This window comes from Lampetra fluviatilis, chromosome 31 (genome assembly GCF_964198595.1).
Source record: "Lampetra fluviatilis chromosome 31, kcLamFluv1.1, whole genome shotgun sequence".
In the NCBI taxonomy this organism is placed as follows: Eukaryota; Metazoa; Chordata; class Hyperoartia; order Petromyzontiformes; family Petromyzontidae; genus Lampetra; species Lampetra fluviatilis.
In genome coordinates, this window is record NC_136305.1 from 9,109,603 (window position 1) to 9,128,631 (window position 19,029).

General features: G+C 45.4%; 1 protein-coding gene across 3 annotated transcripts in view; it reads right to left on the minus strand.

Moving 5' to 3' along the window:
• LOC144943522 (uncharacterized) overlaps positions 1–18,721 on the minus strand; it is a 139,367-nt gene extending 120,646 nt beyond the window's left edge. For all 3 annotated transcript variants that reach the window (XM_078871050.1, XM_078871049.1, XM_078871048.1), the window contains exons 1-2: positions 18,529–18,721; positions 12,132–14,675 (exon numbers count right to left, since the gene is read on the minus strand). In XM_078871050.1, coding sequence (XP_078727176.1) covers positions 12,132–14,651 — 2,520 coding nt within the window. In that variant the 5' untranslated portion in view covers positions 14,652–14,675; positions 18,529–18,721. The remainder of the gene's footprint in view (positions 1–12,131; positions 14,676–18,528) is intronic.
• Positions 18,722–19,029: the final 308 nt, after the last annotated feature.

The window sequence follows — 19,029 nt, forward strand, 5'->3', positions numbered from 1 at the left end:
TCACGGATGTAAGAATCAATGTTTACTGTGGGAACCGATGCATCATTACACCACGTTCCTCAGTGACAGAATCAAAGTGCCATCCCAGATGCATCTGTTTTCCTTGGAACAATCCCCAGAATCGGCACTGGATTAATGGGCCCTCGTGATAGTCTATAATTTAATAGGTGCGCTGGCCCTGCAGGAAGCCCAGATGCCTTTGCTGGTGCCATAACTCTCGCTCTTCGAGCCTCGACACATGGCTTACATTGAAACCAGACTGCGTCCAACGGCAAGTTGTCCACTCGCTGAATAAATCTTGATTTCTAATGTTCAAATGAATCACCGGTTCCACGTGTTATTTTATGCAGCGCTGTGGCCCACTGTCACGTACAAGGCACAGTAAACATTTTACGGTCACCCTCTCCTGTACAGAAATATCTATTAGGTGCTCCCTTAGTTGCGTTTCATCTCTCGCGAAAGCTACTGCCTGGATCCCCGCCATTGGAAAAGTACCACAGTGCGGTTGACATTGCAGACCCGAGAGAAGATCTGGCTGGCGTGAATGAGCCTCAGAAGGCCTCAAAGAAAGACACTTCAGGTCATACGCAATCTATACGAGTGCATCGTGTCGATGCAATCCTGTAGAGCTGGGACGTGAGTAAAAGTCGATTGCCTAAAATTAATAATCAATTCCTTTTTGTCGTGGTTGATTACTCAGGGCCCCCATTAAAAATGGTGGCTACCCCCCCACACCCGGCCTCCCGAAGGTGGGCAACCTCGTCAAGGTGGGCAACCTCGTCAAGGCAGACACAGCGTGCCGCTGCTGATGGCCACCCAGGCCCGTCGATGACCTCCCGCTCAGCGGCACACGTGCAGGATGAGGGGAAACCTATTTTCAAACGATTGTGCAATTAGTTTTTGAAATTGAGGAGATAATCGAGCGAGTAACAATTACTTTAAAATCGGATATAGCCCAGATATCTGCAGTCCTCTACATGCCTGCGAGAGACAAAGCAACACCACCGCATTGAATTTTCTTCTCTAAATTTAACTTCGCCGAAGTCAGGGTTGAGCATAAATGCTTTTGCCTCCAGCGTAGTCAATACCAAAGCAATTTACAACTGAAGTTGGACAATGCTACAAGCTGAGCAGTGGATTTTGACGTGGAGTCATTTGAGGCAATTGGTCTTAATCTCAGCTCAAGGGAACATAAATAAGTAAATGTTGCAGACTAACTGAATGTCATCCACAAGAGGTTTTTTTTGGGTTAGATCGCGTAAATATATAAATGTGTCGTTAAAACCCGCCACCACCCGACACAGCCATCCAGTAAGGGTTGTCACGTGAACAGAACATGCCAATTCGTCACTAGTACAGCACACCGGTGTGTTGGAGAGCCAAGCCACAACATTTACAATCTGAGTACGACGTTTCGCCAGTAATTACAACTAGCTTCATCAGGCGACAACCTACGTGTTAAACCAACTGAATGTTCATGGAAGACCACAGTGAACGGTTGAAGGTCACTGTCGTCGTTAACCACATAGTTCCAAAGCGTGTGCCTTGGAATCCCCTACAAAAGGGATTTTGTAATAGCAAAGCTCTAACCCAGTACACCCCGAAGTAAAGAAAACCAATCGAGCATTCTTTAGCGGCTCACCTGACCTGAGAGGCCAGGTGCTCCGCTTTACAAATTTTTGCCGACGTCAAAATAAAAGTCTACGAAATCAGATGTCAACACGGCCCCCTGCCAAAATTAGAGAACTCTGTGTGAAAGTCTCTCTCTTGCTCGTCACAGCTACCTTTTAGTCAAATGCACCGGTTCCGCCACACATCAACGGCTCCCCATTAGCCCACTCCGAACAGCTGGGCACACACTGAACACGTGGGTGTCGCGAGGAAAACTGGATATCCTAATGGCCTGAATGCATAGGCTATCGGCTTGTCCCAGGGCACCCCTTAAATAGGCAGAGGGGTGCAAGGGCAGCTGCCCGTGCTGAGTAACGATCGCCAATAAGTATGCTTCATTTCTGGTGCCACGGTGGCGAGATGTTAACCACGTCGCCTGGTATACAGGAGGTCATGGGCTAGATCCCAACCCTGATGCCTGTATATTTGGAGTTTGCATGTTCTCCCTGTGGTCATGTGGATTTTTCTCCAGGTTCTCTGGTTTTTCCCTCCACATTTAGAAACATGTGTTTAAGGGTATTTGGCTTCGATACATGTTCACAAGAAAAGCAACTTCGTTGAGCTATCGTTTGTGGAAAGGTCACTTCTGAAAAAGAGCTATATAGCTCAGCAGGCTTTACCTGGTAAATAAAAAAATAGGTTGGGATTTACACTGCATTGAGTGTGCATTTATCAGGCTTCGGGAGACCTCCTGCAAGCAAGATAAGGTCTAAGTGAAGCTGCAAGAATGTGCCTTACATCAAGATTCCATCCACGCCACAGACTATAAACAAAACATTCGGACTTAATTTATTTCCAGAATAGATTTTCAACGAACAAACTTTTTTTTGACGTTTAACCACATGGGCAACTTCAAGTATTCACCCCATGAGCATAGCCAGACAACAAATCGGCTAAATACAGAACAAAAAAAATAGGGTTACGGATAACTCCTCTTATCCGTAACCCCATTCCTATTTGCCTCAAATTGTGGACAGAGTAGATTCATGGATAATAGGATCCACAATGGTGATCTCCCATATCACCGTGGATAAGAGGAGTCCAACCGCATTGCAACTATAAACTGGCTTCAATTAAAATCTACTCTATATATGTAAAAAATTTAACGTTGACTAATCACGGTGGAGTTTTGCGAGTGCAATTCATCCGCGCGGGCCAGTGGACACGTGGCCACAGTCGTGTGCACGCCTTCACCCAGAAGGCCTTCTGTCAGACATCAATTCCCTCCCGCAAACTGTCACACATCCCACACCTAACAAACCAAGGGCAATAAAATAATTTCTGCAGCAGCGCTAACTTCACGTCAAATCGTAACAAGATCTTTATCTTTTTTTGTATTAAGCCGTTTTAAGTGGGGCGAGCCATTATACTGGCACGGGGAGTGTGCTAAGTCGTGTCAACTTCGACTTCCCCCCCCCCCTCTCGGTTTACTAGTTTGAATGATGCAGCTGCATTAGCCATCACAGAGGCAGGTTCAACCCCCCGCTCCTCTCCTGTTGCCCCCATCCCGCCTTTATAGAGCAGACCAAAGACTCATGAAGGCAGACGGTGCACCGCACCGCTAATCCGTCTGTCCTCGCCTGTCCGCCTCCCTCCACTTTTCTTCGGCCCGGTGCATTTGCCCGAGGAACACAATTAGTAAATCAACTACCCGGTCCCTGTCTTCCTTTGGAAACCACATCGACAGGCATGCAGACAAGTGTTGTGTGTATATTATATACGTAATTTTATTATGTTTTATTTTTATTATTTTATTACTTCCCTTCTACGTGACTTTACCGAAAGAACCAAGAAGATGATATACGTGGTTAAGTCCACGACCAAATCGCCAAAGAAGTCACCTGATCTTGTCGGATCGTGGAAGCTAAGCAGGGCTGATCCTGGCTAGTTCTTGGATGGGCGAATAGTTCTGGGACGGGCGAGTAGTGCTTGGATGCGTAACGCATGTTTTAGGTTGTGGTGCAACGTGGCGAGCAGCAAACGCAGTGCAATAACATCCATTGTTTTATCGTACATCTATACTTTGGCGTCTATGTTGTTATACCTTCACTGGAAAACACTGGTCGATACGGCCGATAGGATGCCCAAACGAATTGTTATTTTAGTATTTTTAGTGGTCAATCACGTGTCTCTAAAATTATTCATTTAGTTATTCATCCTTTAAAATCCACAGTCCCAACTCGTGTGCAGGAGCAATATAGATACGTTGCATCGTGAGACCATTACGGGTGGTGATGACTTTGGGAGAGCTTTCATCCATCAGGGGATAGATCATGGCTCACGGACCATTATACAAAGAGGTGGTGCACGATAAATTATGAATATACAGGATACGGTACTGTAGACGAGGCAAGCAAGTAAAACATTTGTGGAGCACGAGACAGTTAAAGTATGCAGAACCTTGCACTCAATTTACTTCTCAAAACATAATAATTCATACGAAACTTTTTTATACGCCACATACCAATGCAGCGATTTTTTTTGCTGTTCCCCCACATCCTGGTGGCACGTAAGGGGTAGTTTATTAAAAATAGAAAAAGTAATCCTGACCTCCCTTGGAAACTACAAAACCCTTCCCCTCCACACCCAACAACAAAACAAAGACATTTGTAACATGCCCCAGTAAATTCCTTTTGTGTACGTCCTCTTACAGTGCAGCGTTTTTACAGCAAAACTCTCTCTCAAATTACTCTCACTGTACCGCAATGACATTTTAGCACTCCCGATCCTGGGAATTGCAACTTAAATCCTCCAGGAATCGTACAAAAAAACCCACAAACATTCCACACAACTAAGCTAGCACCGGCACTGCATTTCTAAATTGTCACTTTGTTTTGGAAACGCCAGCTTGACGAATAAAAAAAAACCTGTTTTGTGCACATTCTGTGAAAATTTGTACTTCTTAGACGCACTCAAATTTGTGACCTAACCATATTACCAGACCCCCATTGGCAGGTCCCTTCTTCACCAGCCCAAACCGGTACCCAGCCCACAAGCCCCTATATATCCCTGCAGCCACAACGTTCCTTGCCACATCCACTCATCGGCCCACCGTGATCCGAAAACAAAATCAAGTGACCCTGAATCCATGGTTCTATTGCTGTGCCTCAGCCACAGCAGACAAAGGGCCGAATGTTTCACGAAGCCCCACCAAAAAGCTACTGGACTCAAGCGTAATCCTCACAGGTATACTGTCGAAAAAACATTATTAAAGATGTTTAAAAAAGATATAGAAATGGAAAATTACTGAGAATGAATAATAAATAGACACTTCCTTTATGGCCAATGGTTTCAAGCCTGCTCAGGACCAGTCAGACAAAATTCTAACTTTTCTAAACGTTGGTTGTGTTTTTTCTTGCTTAGCCTCGGATACATTTAAAATGTCTTTATTTTTACTGCACAACGTGGAGTAGGTCAACCCTAATCCTCACACAACCCAAGAAACACACCCTGTACAGTATCTGCATTTTAACAGATCTGATGTAACCACCAAGCAATGCTTTATTTTAGCCATCAATGGTAATTTCTTAAGTCATACAGTGTTCATAATTCTCATGACCACTGGCATCATACCTACCAATAGTACATTAAGCACCCCCCTGTCTCTGTATTCAGAGTTAATTCTTCTGAGGTTAAATTTCGATTTAAAGCTTTCGTGACTGCAGGGATTCATCTTCTTGGTTCTTTCGGCAAAGTCACGTAGAATGGAAATAATAAAAGAATAAAAATAAACAATATAATAATTATATTATTTTATTATGTTTTATTTTATTAATTTTATTATTTCCATTCTACATGACTTTACCGAAAGAACCAAGAAGATTAATCTTCTGAGGTTGCCTGCAAAGGCATTATATGCAATGACAACTATGCAGCAGTTGTGCTTCGGGGCACAACGCTTCCCCTCACAACAAATCTAAACTGCACCGCAATGCCAAGCCCTCACCCCAGGCCCAGTCCCAGCTCCTCCCGAATGGGGGGGGGGCGGGGGAGGGGCAGTCGAGCCGCTGTTTGGGCCAGATTGACAGCAATACACACCACGCAGGAGAGGAGTGAACATGGCAGGGCCAAAGGGACAGTTGGTGGTGCAGGGCCCACCCAGCACCCTCTAGCGCTGGCAACTGCCTCACCCCCCAAATCTAGTCATTTAATTGAACTCGGCAGGCACTGTGTTCTAGCACTCCTAACAATGACTGGCTGGACTGTAAATTTAAAGTATTATTAGTAGTAAAGTGGCTTGTGCCTCAGGCTGCATTTCAATCAGGTCAGCCAGGGTCGGTGGCCCTGAAGAAATGTCTGTATCCCGGCACACCGCATCCAGTATACCTCTCGCGATGGTCGCAACGACTGTTCACGTGCCAGCTAATCCAATTTACACAGCAACATCTGACGGATGACTTGCCACAACAATGACTACGACTACCTCGGCTGCGTTTCCACTCAAGTCAGGTTCGCTCAGGGGGGGAATGCATGGCAAATTTCACACATGGGAAGGCACCCATTAGCCCGTTCGCCATGTCACTGTGTCACTGTCATTTCCCCTCACTTAGCACCGGGGTCTCCCTTTGTATGGCAGCAGGGCTAAACAGGCTTAAAACTGTTGCTAACAGCTGTTTTAAAACAAAAAGAGGGCTTTCGACTTTGCGTGTTACAGACATTCCTTTGAAACATGCGGGTTGCCGCCACGTGCACAAGCCGTTTGCTCCAAGCCTCTTGCCAATTCGCAAGCATTCAAAACATTAAATATCAGCCTGGCCCTTTATTAACTGTACACGCAGAACAATAGTTTCCCAAACGTTGGTGCCCTGCTGGGGTTCGACCTTGCACGGGCCTTAATCCACATTCTCTTTCGCAAATGAATGAGGTTGATCTAATAAAATGGCTCTAATTTGATAAAAATACAATACGCTATGTTAATTCCGAGTCCAGAATGGGCACCACCCCCCACCCCGACCTGCACGCTATGGAGGTCCTAGCAAAAGGGCTGCGCTTTTACATGGATTCAATTCCACAATTCAAACGAGTGAAAACTCGCGACCCGCAAGAAAGGCTCCGTTTTGTCTTCATCTTAAACCCGACCATTCTTCGAGGTGTGCAGTACTCGTCCCCCGGTGACATTTTCGCTTTGAAAGAATTCACCGCGTTAACGTGGATCACAACGTGTGTCATTGCAGAGCATTAAGGATGATGGTTGTGACATTACACACACCGAGACTTGCTTGCCTAGTTTTGTGTGTGTGTGTGCGTGCACCGTGATCATATGTCCCCCAGCACCACCCTTCTAGAGTATCAACTTCATTCAAGTACAACACTGTATTTATTTATTACTTCCTCCGCACGGCAACTATCCGGCCCATACCGAATTCAACAGACGGCAGGGAACGCCGCTGGGAATCAAAGCCCCGAAACATGTTGCTCTGCTTCTCTGTCTGACCAAGGCTGAAGCTTCTATACTTGACGTCTCTTGGTGACACTGGGCATGTGTTCTACAAAAATGAAGTAAAAAGAATACTTAAATGTATATGTATTTTATCTGAACTCTTTCATGTAAAATGCTATCGGCCTTTTCAATGATGACTTTTTTTTTGTACGCAGGCACTGTGTACACGCCATGGAACAAAACACCCGACGTCGTCAGTTCGCGGAAGCACAGTAGGGCTGAGACTGGCCAGTGATTGGATGGGCGGATAGTGCTCGGGTGCATAACAGGTGCTATAGGTTGTGGCCGCTACCTGGTGGGAAGCAAATGGCAGTGCAGAACATTTCAGTGTTTTGTGCAAGCCTGCAACATCTATGCTCCCCGCCTTCACCGATCCGCACTGACCAGTGTGGTGGTCCATAATCCAGGTGTTTTGGGTTAGATCGTGGAAATCAAATACTACATAAAGCTCGTGAATTGTTGCTAAAAGAAAAAAATTGATTTACGCGATCTAACCCAAAAAAAACTCTATTATGGGTGATATTGGTCGCGAAAGCCTACGTGTTAAACCAGTGTGGTGGTGTTAAATATGGAGTCAAAAACACCCCAAGACCCGCACAGTGTGGGGAGGGGCCAACAGTGGATTGACAAAAAGAGCTGTGCGTGGCAAAGGACATGCATTACCCAACTAAAGCCCTGAAGCAAAATAAAATACATAGCTACCCTTTCCACATTGGATTCCAATTTAAAAACAATTGCCAAATTGCCTGCTCTTGGGCATGTTTTGGAAAAACTGCCACGTAGAGTAATGTGCTGCCTGCTAACTCGGACTCAAAAAAATACCAGAAGATGGATATGCGAAGGAGAAATCAACCTAAATGTGCTCCGTCTCAGGACAAGCTTAGAAGTTAAGCAGGTATTGAGCCTGGTTATTCGATGTTGTAGGTTGTGGGGCTTTGAGATGTGGCCAGGATACAGAATATAGGCTCAGGAGATGGCAGTGTTAAGTGTTATCCCCTTTATACCGGGTTTTTTTTCGACACTCCTGGTTTCTTTCCATTCGACACTCATTTATCAAGGCATTGCCCAATCGTCCCAATGCAATATATTTATGAAAAAAAGAGTCTTGAGACTCAGTGAAGCTTTTCTGAATAAATAAATAAAAATTGTAGTTGCAGCCACATTGTCAATCAACTGTTGGACGAAGGCCTCCCCACATTATTCGATTACATTTTTAAATTTAGTTTTGTTGTTTATGTTGATGCTTGTAAGAAACAACCAACCGTAAGCTGTTTTACAAGCGTGACCCACGGAGGACCTTGATGATAAAGAAAAAGAAAGTTATAGCAGCGAATGAATCATAACATTGCAGACATTGGGTAGCAAACACATTGGAAGAAAAACAACATCGAAGCCACGCACCGCTCAGGCAACACTGGCAGCAGGTGACACAGAAATATAGCGCCGACTCGCGCGGGCTTCGCTCACCACAAGCGCAAGAGAAGGGGAGATCTTGAATCAGGGAAAGAGAGCTGTTTAAATATACTGCACCAGGCTGGTCATTCCGGGTGATGGAGGGAGGCCTGGTTCAGTTATCGCTCACCACTGATGTTGGACACATCCAGGAATCAAAACTCGGCTCACCAGACCTCGAGTGCAGTGCACTATCCACTGTGCGGATGATCCGCACCAGGTGAATGATTGGGTATTACTATCGTGAAACAATGTCGTGGGCAAGCACATATTTATTATTTGGAATCTGTTCATTGCACTTTAAGGAAACAAAACAAGATACGCTTTTTCTTAAGTTTGACACGTAGGCTTTCGCGATCAATATTATTAATAATCAAGGTTTTTTTGTGTTAGATCGCATAAGTATGTGTCGATGATGCTGGATGTAATTACCTGAGAAACGTCGTACTCAAATTGTAAATGTTGTGGATTAACTCTCCAACACACCGGTGTGCTGTACTAGTAATGAATTGGCACTTTTGTTTTCGTGACAAACCTTACTAACTGGCTGTGTCGGGTGGTGGCGGGTTTACGACACATTTATACTTGAGCGGTCTAACTAAAAAAAAACTTGATTGTGAATGTTTTTCTTAAGTTGCATATTAATCTGAATTACAGTTGTAAGGGGACTTATTTTTGATTTTTCCACCAAAGGGTTCACCATTTTGTAAGCTGTATATAAAGTATGGTTGAGAATGTTATAAGCCATAGCTTGCACGACACCTCACTCTCAGCCACACTCGTTGTGTGTGCTTGTTGGCAGTGTAAATTTATCTTTTAAAAGTAAAAAAAAGGTTTCGCTTTAAACAACCATAAAACACAGCAATATTGTCTTGTAGGTTTATTTTTGGCAGTCAGGTCTTGTCATTACCTCTTAAACTGTAGTAGAGTACAGTGGTCATCTTCGCTTGAAGCATATTTCCGATGGTACAAAAACATATCCAGGAAATGAGCCGAACAAATGGGGCACCTGGATAAAGTGGAAAATCGCTTGAATACTGAAATGTTGGAGAAGGGGAATCTGAGTGTGGTTATATGATTTTGTGGTTGGTAACATAAGCTGGAACGTCAGGGCTTTCAGCGCCCGTGACCGATAATCTCATGCAAAAAAAGAGAATTTGACAAACAAGTTGCAGAGTTGCAGACCGTGTACTGCAGTTGAGGCCATTATTTACGATGCGCAGTGAGCATTGACAAGTCATACGCTTTAACAAATTAAACAAAGTGCAAGTTGGTCAGAGGCAAGCAAAGCTGCGTGCCACCTTCAGTTTAAACCCAAGGTGAAGAATTTTAAACAACCACGTGCACTTCATCATGGGACCTCCTTGTGCACTCTTGCACAATTTCCACATTTAAGTGCACTGTGGGGGTTTTTTCCCACGAATTCACACCGGGGAACGGATGAAAATTGGAATGTTTTTTATTGTCCAAGCCATTTGCTAAAATGATTTGAGCATTCAGCGATGCACTAACACGGCGCAAGATGGAAATGCAGCAGGAGAGAGGAATTTATTAAAAGAGGCTACGGAGGATCTTTGTAACATATGGTAATTGAGCTGCTAATCAAGCACAACAAGTATCCAACTGGGTTCTTAAAAAAGGCCACAGCAGCCATAACAAGCAGTGAAGGACTTACATCGTTGTATCAACCACATGTGGGAAATTCCCAAGTATTGTGCAATTTTTTCTTGAATGAACTAAGCCTAATTAAGTATTTAATCCTGCCTGATGATCACAAGCTGCTAAACTGCTTAAAATACATGTTGAGCAAATTGCAAGGGGAATTTTTTTTTAAAATACGCTAAGCCTAGGTGTATATGGGCAATGTAATAAAATGAAGCACAATTAATATAAATATAAAAGGTGGATAGCATGCTGGTTCTTAAAAGCCAGACGTATATCTCCAGCTGTTGTTTTCTTTCTAATGCAGAAAGGCACATGAGCAAACCGCAGAAGCCATTATCTCCTGCAACATATCAAAATGGTCTTCTGCAAAGTAATACAGTACACAGATGTGAAAAATGTGCCAGTAGGCAAATTGAAAAAAATATGTTCCAGGGAGCACCTTTCAGCGTCTGCACATTTCATGTCAACTTTTAATACTTGTTCTTGGTTCTTTCGGTAAAGTCACGTAGAAGGGAAGTAATAAAATAATAAAAATAAAACATAATAAAACAATTCTCACGACGTTTCGGCCACAACGCAAGCAGCCGTCCTCAGGCGAAGAATGAGACATTATCAAGCTAGGAGCTGTGTCTCATCCTTCGCCTGAGGACGGCTGCTTGCGTTGTGGCCGAAACGTCGTGAGAATTGTTTTATTATGTTTTATTTTTATTATTTTATTACTTCCCTTCTACGTGACTTTACCGAAAGAACCAAGAAGATGAATCCCTGCAGTCACGAAAGCTTTAAATCGAAATTTTAATACTTGCATAAGGAGTTTTTCTTTTTCTTTTATGTTATTATAATATATACTGTGAATCATTCTCTCTCGACAAGTAACATCCGCTCCCAGTCATCGTAAACGACTTTGGTGTGGCCAAAAACTGTAAGTTGCTGGCTCATTTGATGTGGACAAATGCCAGGGCTTAAATAGTCAAGCAAGGCGGTTCAAGACGACTCTATTGTGCAACATTGAATTAATAGTTCCTTAAAATAAGGTGGCATATGCAAGCACAGTTACTGCTTTCTTCACATATCACACGCGTACTTTAATGAAGAGAAAACATGTTACGCAACGATGGATAACATACATTCTAAACTACATGGTATATTTTATTATTTATTCCGTAGATACTGTACTCTAAAATCACCAGTCTTATATTCATTTTACTTTCAGAGCAAATTCAAATACTCAAAATTACAGAATTATTTAATGCACAGCAAAATTCTTTATCTATTAAAACACTCATTTGGGGCCAAATGCCCCATAGTATGACATCTTTTTATTTATCCTTGCACAACCGCAGTGTACGTAGCGAGGTTTTTCTTTCATTTTTTAATCAGAAAAAATAAAACCAGCACTGTCTTTTCAACTCCAACGAACGTCAGTAACTTTTTAATTACTTCGGGCCAGAGTGACGATGGCTCTGGCCCAGAGTTAATAGATGTTATCAAAGCATCGCTCATGGCCAGCAAGCACAGCGGGGTCATGCCACGCGACCTTTGAAGCAGGTCATGGACTATGGGAACCAATAACATTATGATGACATCCTGCAAGCTTACATACGCCCCCCCCCTCCCCCAAGCTTGTGGGCATTTTACTGATTCCAGAACTTGGGTTGAATATCATCAAAAATTCACAATCAAGAATGGCTAGAATAAACGAGCCGCAGCTGTGACTGCTTTTGCACATCAGAGCGCGTGCGTAGCAAAATGACCGTGAAGGACCGCGGTCAAATTCGATCTGTTCAATTACCGCGAGGCATCAAATTAATATTGACTCCCAACACACAATTAATCTCGACTGCCCCACCCGCCACACCCAAGCAAGCAGTCAGCCATCAGGAAAGGCAAGCGTGGCACTTACCCTGATTGAGCTCTTTGCAGAGTGGGTCGGTGCGGCGGCGGCCACCAGCTGAGGCTCCAGATTTCCCCGGAGTTCTTGTGCTGCCCGATGACCTTCGACCCCAAGCCCCAACTCGGTGTCTCCATCGACGAAGGCCTTGGTCTGCTTCTGCAAGCAAACCCGGCTAGGTTTCTTCAAATCTACCGCGTGGGCCGCCGTCTCTACTCGGCTGACCTCAACCTGATTCTCTACGGCCATCGTATACTCTTCGTCGTCATCATCAGAGTCGTCAATAACTTCCCTCTGCGCATGCATTTTACTTTCAATCACCGTTGTTGCAGGAGCATCGGACACTTTTGAAAGCTGGGCGTGGGCATCTACAATCGGAGTATAATCTCGATCTTCTTCATCGAGGAGTTCTTTCTGTGCATGCATTTTCTCATCTAGAATGATTTTTGCAGCGGTATCCACTTCTTCAGAAAGCATGACGCTTCTTTTATAGGGCTCTTGCTTTTCGTCTTTTTTCACCGGTTTGTCAGTTGTGATTTCAAAGTATGTGGATCTAGCCTGGACTTTGTCCAGAATATGTGCATTCTTTAGGTCATTGTCTTTCATGGCCTCTTGTTTAGGACCTGCCTCTGCCGTGGCATCTGTGCTAATAAAATGCTGTTGTTCAAACACTGCACACGAGACACCAGGAGAAGTTTTGCGAACATATTCCACCTTAGTGTCCACCCCAGTGACAGAGTGAGTTTCCACGTCGGGCTGCTTTTTAATGACCGATGCCTCTGCTTCTGATAGCTTGCTCTTAAAATGACGGCCATCTGTTTCTGACACCTTACTTTCTGGCAGAGCCTCCTCTTTCTTAGACATCTCTTTTTCAGACAAAGTCATCTCAGTTTCCAATGTCTTTGTTCGAGCCAAAGCCGTGTCTGCCGCAGGTACCTTGCATTCAGGCAAATCCATTTCTCTCTTCACGATCTTTGTCTCAGACGCAGCACAAGTTTTTGTTTCGGATATCTTTCTTTTCGGAAAAGCCAGGTCTGTTTCGAATGCCTTACTTTTAGGCGAGACCACCTTTGTTGTGTCTGATGTCTTCTGGGCAAATGAAACTGCTGTGGTTAGATCGGTTGCTGGAAATTCTGAAGGAAAGTCACCGCTGGTGTCCATGGCCGTTGGAGAAAGCGGCACCTCTATCCGACTCCAGCGGACACCCTGGCTGTCGTGCTGTGATCTGAAAGGCCTCGGGCATTCTAAACTGAACTGCCTCGCTCTCTTGAACGACTCCCGTGAAGATGGACTTATAGGCGGTTGTCCAAATCTTGGCTCGTCTTCTGTTGGCGACGCCAGGACAGAAGTCGACGATGTCAAAATAGACGTTGGTGATGTCTTGAAAGAAGCTACTGCTGGCAAACCTGCAGTTGGCGATGTCTTCACCAATGCTGGCGATGTTTTCACCACGGTTGGTGATGTCTTCACCACAGTTGGTGATGTCTTCACCACGGTTGGCGATGTCTTCGTCACAGTTGGCGATGGCTTCATCACAGTTGGCGATGGCTTGTCGACAACTGGTGACTCGGAGCCAGAAACTGGCGATGTTGAAGCGGTGGACGGTGAAGTTAAGACCTTTGCTGGACGTGACGCGAATGTGGCAGTAGCTGCAACCCGTGGCAGAATCTCTGGTTTTTGTGCGATGGGTGGAGAAGATGAGCTTTGAGATTGAAGGACTGGAGAAATGTTACTCTCCACGGGTCCTTTGTCCCTGGTGTGATGAAGCTCCGCTTTAATTACCTTTTCCTTTTCTTCAGCGTGAAACACATCTTCAGCTTCATCGTCAACATCATCATCATCTTGAAGAAATCTTTCCAATCTTTTGGACATTGGTCCAGCATTCACCTGGTGCCCAAATATGGGTGCGAGCTTGTCACTTTTCGTGCGCTCGCGTGCAGGGTCATCACCTGGACTTTCAATTCCACTTGACTTTCGAATTTGCGCGGTGGGCATCGCAAACTCTGTCTTGGGAGACACGGACTGAGCACCAGGCGACGACCGCCAGCTACTGCTCACAGGGGAGTGATCCAACGTGTCTTTCCCCTCAGGATAAGATGTCAACAGGGGCAAGGGCGTCATTCTTTCCCTCGGAACAGGCGAAGGCAGGGCGGCGGGTGTTGTGGTTGTGCCGCTTTCAAAAATCTTTTTTGTACCACAGAATTTCTTTTCAGAGTGACACGGCGAAACGGCCTCACCGCCAGTGCTGCGGTGCCTCCCATTGGGACTCGTAGACTCCATCACGACGCTCGACCTCGACATGAAAGCAGACCACGGCCGTGGTGCCAGCACAGGTCTCTTTGGCTCTGGTGGGTCCGAGTCCACAGAGAACATGTTTTTGATTCTTCGTACATTGAGGCCGTAACCTTTCGTGCTGTCGTTCTCGTCTTGAGTATCGTCCTCCTTCGTCTTGTCGACGATGTTGTTGTTGTTCGCGTTCTGCACCTCCTCCACGCTGTTCTTCTCGCTCTCCATACTGCTGTCGTCTGACATCCTTGCTGCTCAACGATGACAGACCTGCCACAGGCACACAAGGCACATTTCAAAACCTGCTGCTCGCCTTGCACACAACTAATCCTCAAAAGCATCATAGTATATATAAAAAAAACAGCATCCTGCTACATAAACAGGTAAAGGTGCAGCCCTGCAATTGTTTACTCACCTGATTTGTGGTGGAAGGGCCTCCACTAGGGGAGCTCTAGAGAGCCCCTCTATAGGGCATTTGGCCTACTGCTCCATGCTAGCCAGACATTTTGAAACTAAACTAGAAATGTTTAACTGATTTTATTGTACCATTTAAGGCCCACTTAGCTATATAGCTCAATTCGCACTCACGGCCAACACCGGTGACGATCATCTGAACCAGCCATCGGCCTCTCCTAGGTCGACTCAACCTCAAACAACTATTTAGCCTATTTGTATTTTACCATGTAAGGCCCACTCAACTATATACTCTTTTTCGGAAGTGACCTGGCCACATATGATAGCTCAATGACGTGGCATATCATGCTTAAATTTATAGCAGCAAAATAATCAAAAAGGTGGGGTGCCCACACTTTACCCCACCACACGCAAACCTGCTGATCAACTGTAGGGTCCACCCTTTACTGCCAGTGTCAAAGCCATTACACCCACAGTAGCACATTTGTGAAATGTACTCATAAATATATAAATATGAGTACATTTCACAAATGTGTTCGTAACACAAGTACTAAACAATAGCTGTCAAATAGTTTTGCAAATATCATTTGTGCAAATTGTGTTAGGCTAACCTTAAAAGCCCTATTCAACTCAACTCTGTGAACTATCCCCACACAATGGCACATGAGGGCTGCCAGCATGTTTTAGATCTTTACTTTCGCAGAGATAAATGTGAAGCCAGGGCCGCCAGCGATAATCAAAGATTATCAGGAGCCGCAATGTCGGGAGTGAACTTTGTACCGGTGGCAAATGCTACAGACTGCCAGACCACCCTGGTTGGTGACCACTGAGGTGGCATTTATTTCCAAGCCGTTATTTCTGCTAGGTTAGGTAAGAGATCCTATGGGACAGACATTCACAAGAATATGCAAATGAACAAAAAACCAATGTGTTGAATCCACACGCAAAGCTGCTTTAACAGTGGTGCCCTTTGAACGGTGTATATAAACTGCGGCCAAAAAAAACACACACAAACGGCAATTGTGATGTTAATGTTTCGTTTTAATTGGCAGCGTTTGAGTAAATTGCCATCGCCACTTAGTGGATCCCAATTAGTTAGGTCCCTTACAGCAAGCATCGCTTGTTTGCGTGTCAGAGTGTATCCGCGATGTGGCAGATGCTGGGTACAGTGGGGCTATAAAGGGTCAAAGTTTATTTTGGGTATGTAGCAGAGGGCTGAAAACAGCTGAGCCCCAATTTGTGGCTCTGAGCTGAATGGGAAAATGCTCGCATACCAGCCCACGAGTAAACCAGATACCACATTATCAAGATAAAGTGAACTCATTCTAAGTGCAGTTACCAAATTACCAAGCCTGTCTTTAAACTGACTACAGGTCGGACAGGACACAGTTGCTGTATACATTACACGGTACGTACTAAAAACAGTTAACAGCAATGCCTCAGTGAAGCTGATTGCTTTGGCGGCTGTATTGGTAAAAAAATAGGGTAGCAAAATCAAGAGACATGCACCATCGAATTTGTATTGCAGTACTCCAACCGCATATTGAAGAAGAGAAAATACTTTACACGTTTTAATTAAAGAGTGATCGCTCCTGACATTTTTGTAACAAATTACTAAATATTTTTGGCAACTTAATTAACAAGTGAAAATGGAACATAACGTCGCAATATGGTTTGAACTACACCCACTTGTCACCACGCTGAACTACATTTATGCTGGCTTCAACTAAATACCTCTGGGGAGTTAGTTGAATAAAGTCTGAGAAGCCCTGAGCACAGTGTACGGTGAGAAGTCTTGTGTTCATGCGCGTGCACGTACTACAATAAAGACACACGCGTGCGGATGGATGAACACCTGTTCGTGAGCACACACACACTACTCCCGCTTTCAAAACAGCTCAAAAAAGCATCGACCGAAGAGGAACCTTATAACCCAGTGATCTCGAGCAACGAACACGGAAAGCGAAAGTGGAAAAATAGGGCAGGCACACACGGTATAACACTACAGTGGATAAGGGGGGGGGTCAGCTTCAAGTCAGCTTTTAGCACGCACAGGGCCCCCTTGAACACACACTCCAGAGAAGTGACAGAGTGGACGTTCAGCGAGATGTGAGCGAATGGGTATGATGAGCAAAGCGACCCAGTAGTCTCCTCCACGTAGCCAAACTCTCTCACACACTCACACATACATACGCACACATTCGCACACAAAAAACAAACATTTTTTTTTACATTGAGTTAATGTTTAATTGTAATTATTAGTTTTGTTTAATTGATTGAACACTCTGTTTTGTAGCTACATTGTTCTTTTTTTTGGTGTGGTTTTCATAAAAGCCCTCTTGGGGTTCCAACCTCACCTGTACACCTTTATAGACTTTTTTTTTTATTTCCACTGCTTGTCTTTCACGTGTCTTTTTTATGCAAATAAAGAATAATATAATAATAATAATGACTGTGGGTCTGCGAGTGTACGAAAGGGTGTGTAGGTGGAGTAGTTGCATAGATGAGAATGATGAATAGGGTGGTTAAATGGTGGGTAAATGTACTAATTTTCGTGGGCGAGTATGCGAATTGGTGGAGTGCGTGTATGAATAAGTGAATGGGTGAACAAGTGAGTGGAAGGGTGAGTGAGCAGGTGAGTGAATGTGCGTAAGTGTAAATTGAAAGTAGAGGTGAAAGTGAATGAGTATGTGAATTTGTGGATGGGTGAATAGGTGGATGCGTGTGTGGGTGGATGGGGCTTATGGATGGGCGCGTTCCTAGGTGTGAGTTGGTGTATAAGAGATATCGTGGGGTGTGTCAGTGGGTGAGTAAGAGGGTGGCTGGGTGGGTGTTGTGGTTCAGTGTGTCATCCTTATGCATGAAATCACTATTTTCGCAACGCAGGAGCGTGCGTGTCCTATGAACACCACCACGCCATGCACAGTGCCGAACTACGCTACCGAGCCGTTCCACACACACACCTACACACGTGGAAACACACACCTAGCATACATATCTGTGTGTGTGTGTGCGCGAATACACAGCACTCCAACACAAACATCCGTGTACAATACTCCTGTGGATGTGTACAAAGACAAAGATCCCCCGTGTTCGCCTTAACAAGACTGTTGAGGGCAAGTGCATAAAACAAAGATAAAGATCCCCCTTATAACCTGAACAGACTGGTGGGGCAAGTGCATAAAACAAAGATAAAGATCCCCCTTATAACCTGAACAGACTGTTGGGGCAAGTGCATAAAACAAAGACAAAGATCTCCCGTATAGCCTGAAGAGACTTTTGGGGCAAGTGCTGTTAGCGAGTACCTATGAAGGCCGGGACGGCACACGAGGGGGTGGGTGGCCAACACCACTCCCGGCCGCCTTTGTCTCCCCAGTGGCGATGTCTACACACCGCACCGGGTACTAATTTGAGGCTGAGTCGACCTAGGGGAGACCCAAGACCGGTTCAGATAATTATAATCGCCACTGGTGTTGGCCGTGAGCGGGAATCGAACTCGGGTCACCGGGTTCGTAGCGCAGCGCAGCGCTCTCCGCTACACCACCGCTGCCCATATACACACACACAGACGCACACTCACACACACTCACACATCCGAGCGCCGTGATGAACACACAATAACAACACACACGCAAGTGTCAACAGTGCAAATTGGTGAGCGGGCATTTAAATCCACGTGGACGACAGCGCGTGTGCGTGCTGGACTAACCTGAAGCCGGCCCCACCACCCCCCAGCACACGCGGACACAGAGCCCAAGCAGCAGCAGCAGCAGCTGCTGCTGGATCAGCTGCTGGAGCTGGATCAGCTGCTGGAGCTGAATGAGCTGCTGGAGCGCAAAAGCCACCGGAGCTACGGCTCGGTAGAGCGCCTGACGATGTCCTCCGGGAGGAGTTCTCGGCGCACAAACAACAACCACGGACGGCAGTGGCACATCCCCTACCCTACAGCCGTGCGATACCCGGGTAGGAGCCCCCTGCCCCCTGCCGCTCTTGGCCCTGCCCCTAGACCTGCCCACGAGACTCGCACGCTCCGCCCAGCAGTAGCAAGCAGCGCATTCGGGGTGCCCGACTGCGAGAGCTTTTGACAGCCACAGAGGGGAGGTGACGGGCCGGGCAGCTGTCCGGTCCGTTGAGCTTCGTGGGGCAGGGCAGTATTGTCTACATCGTGCTGGTGAATTAATGGGCCATTCTTAGTGCAGGCTGTCTAATG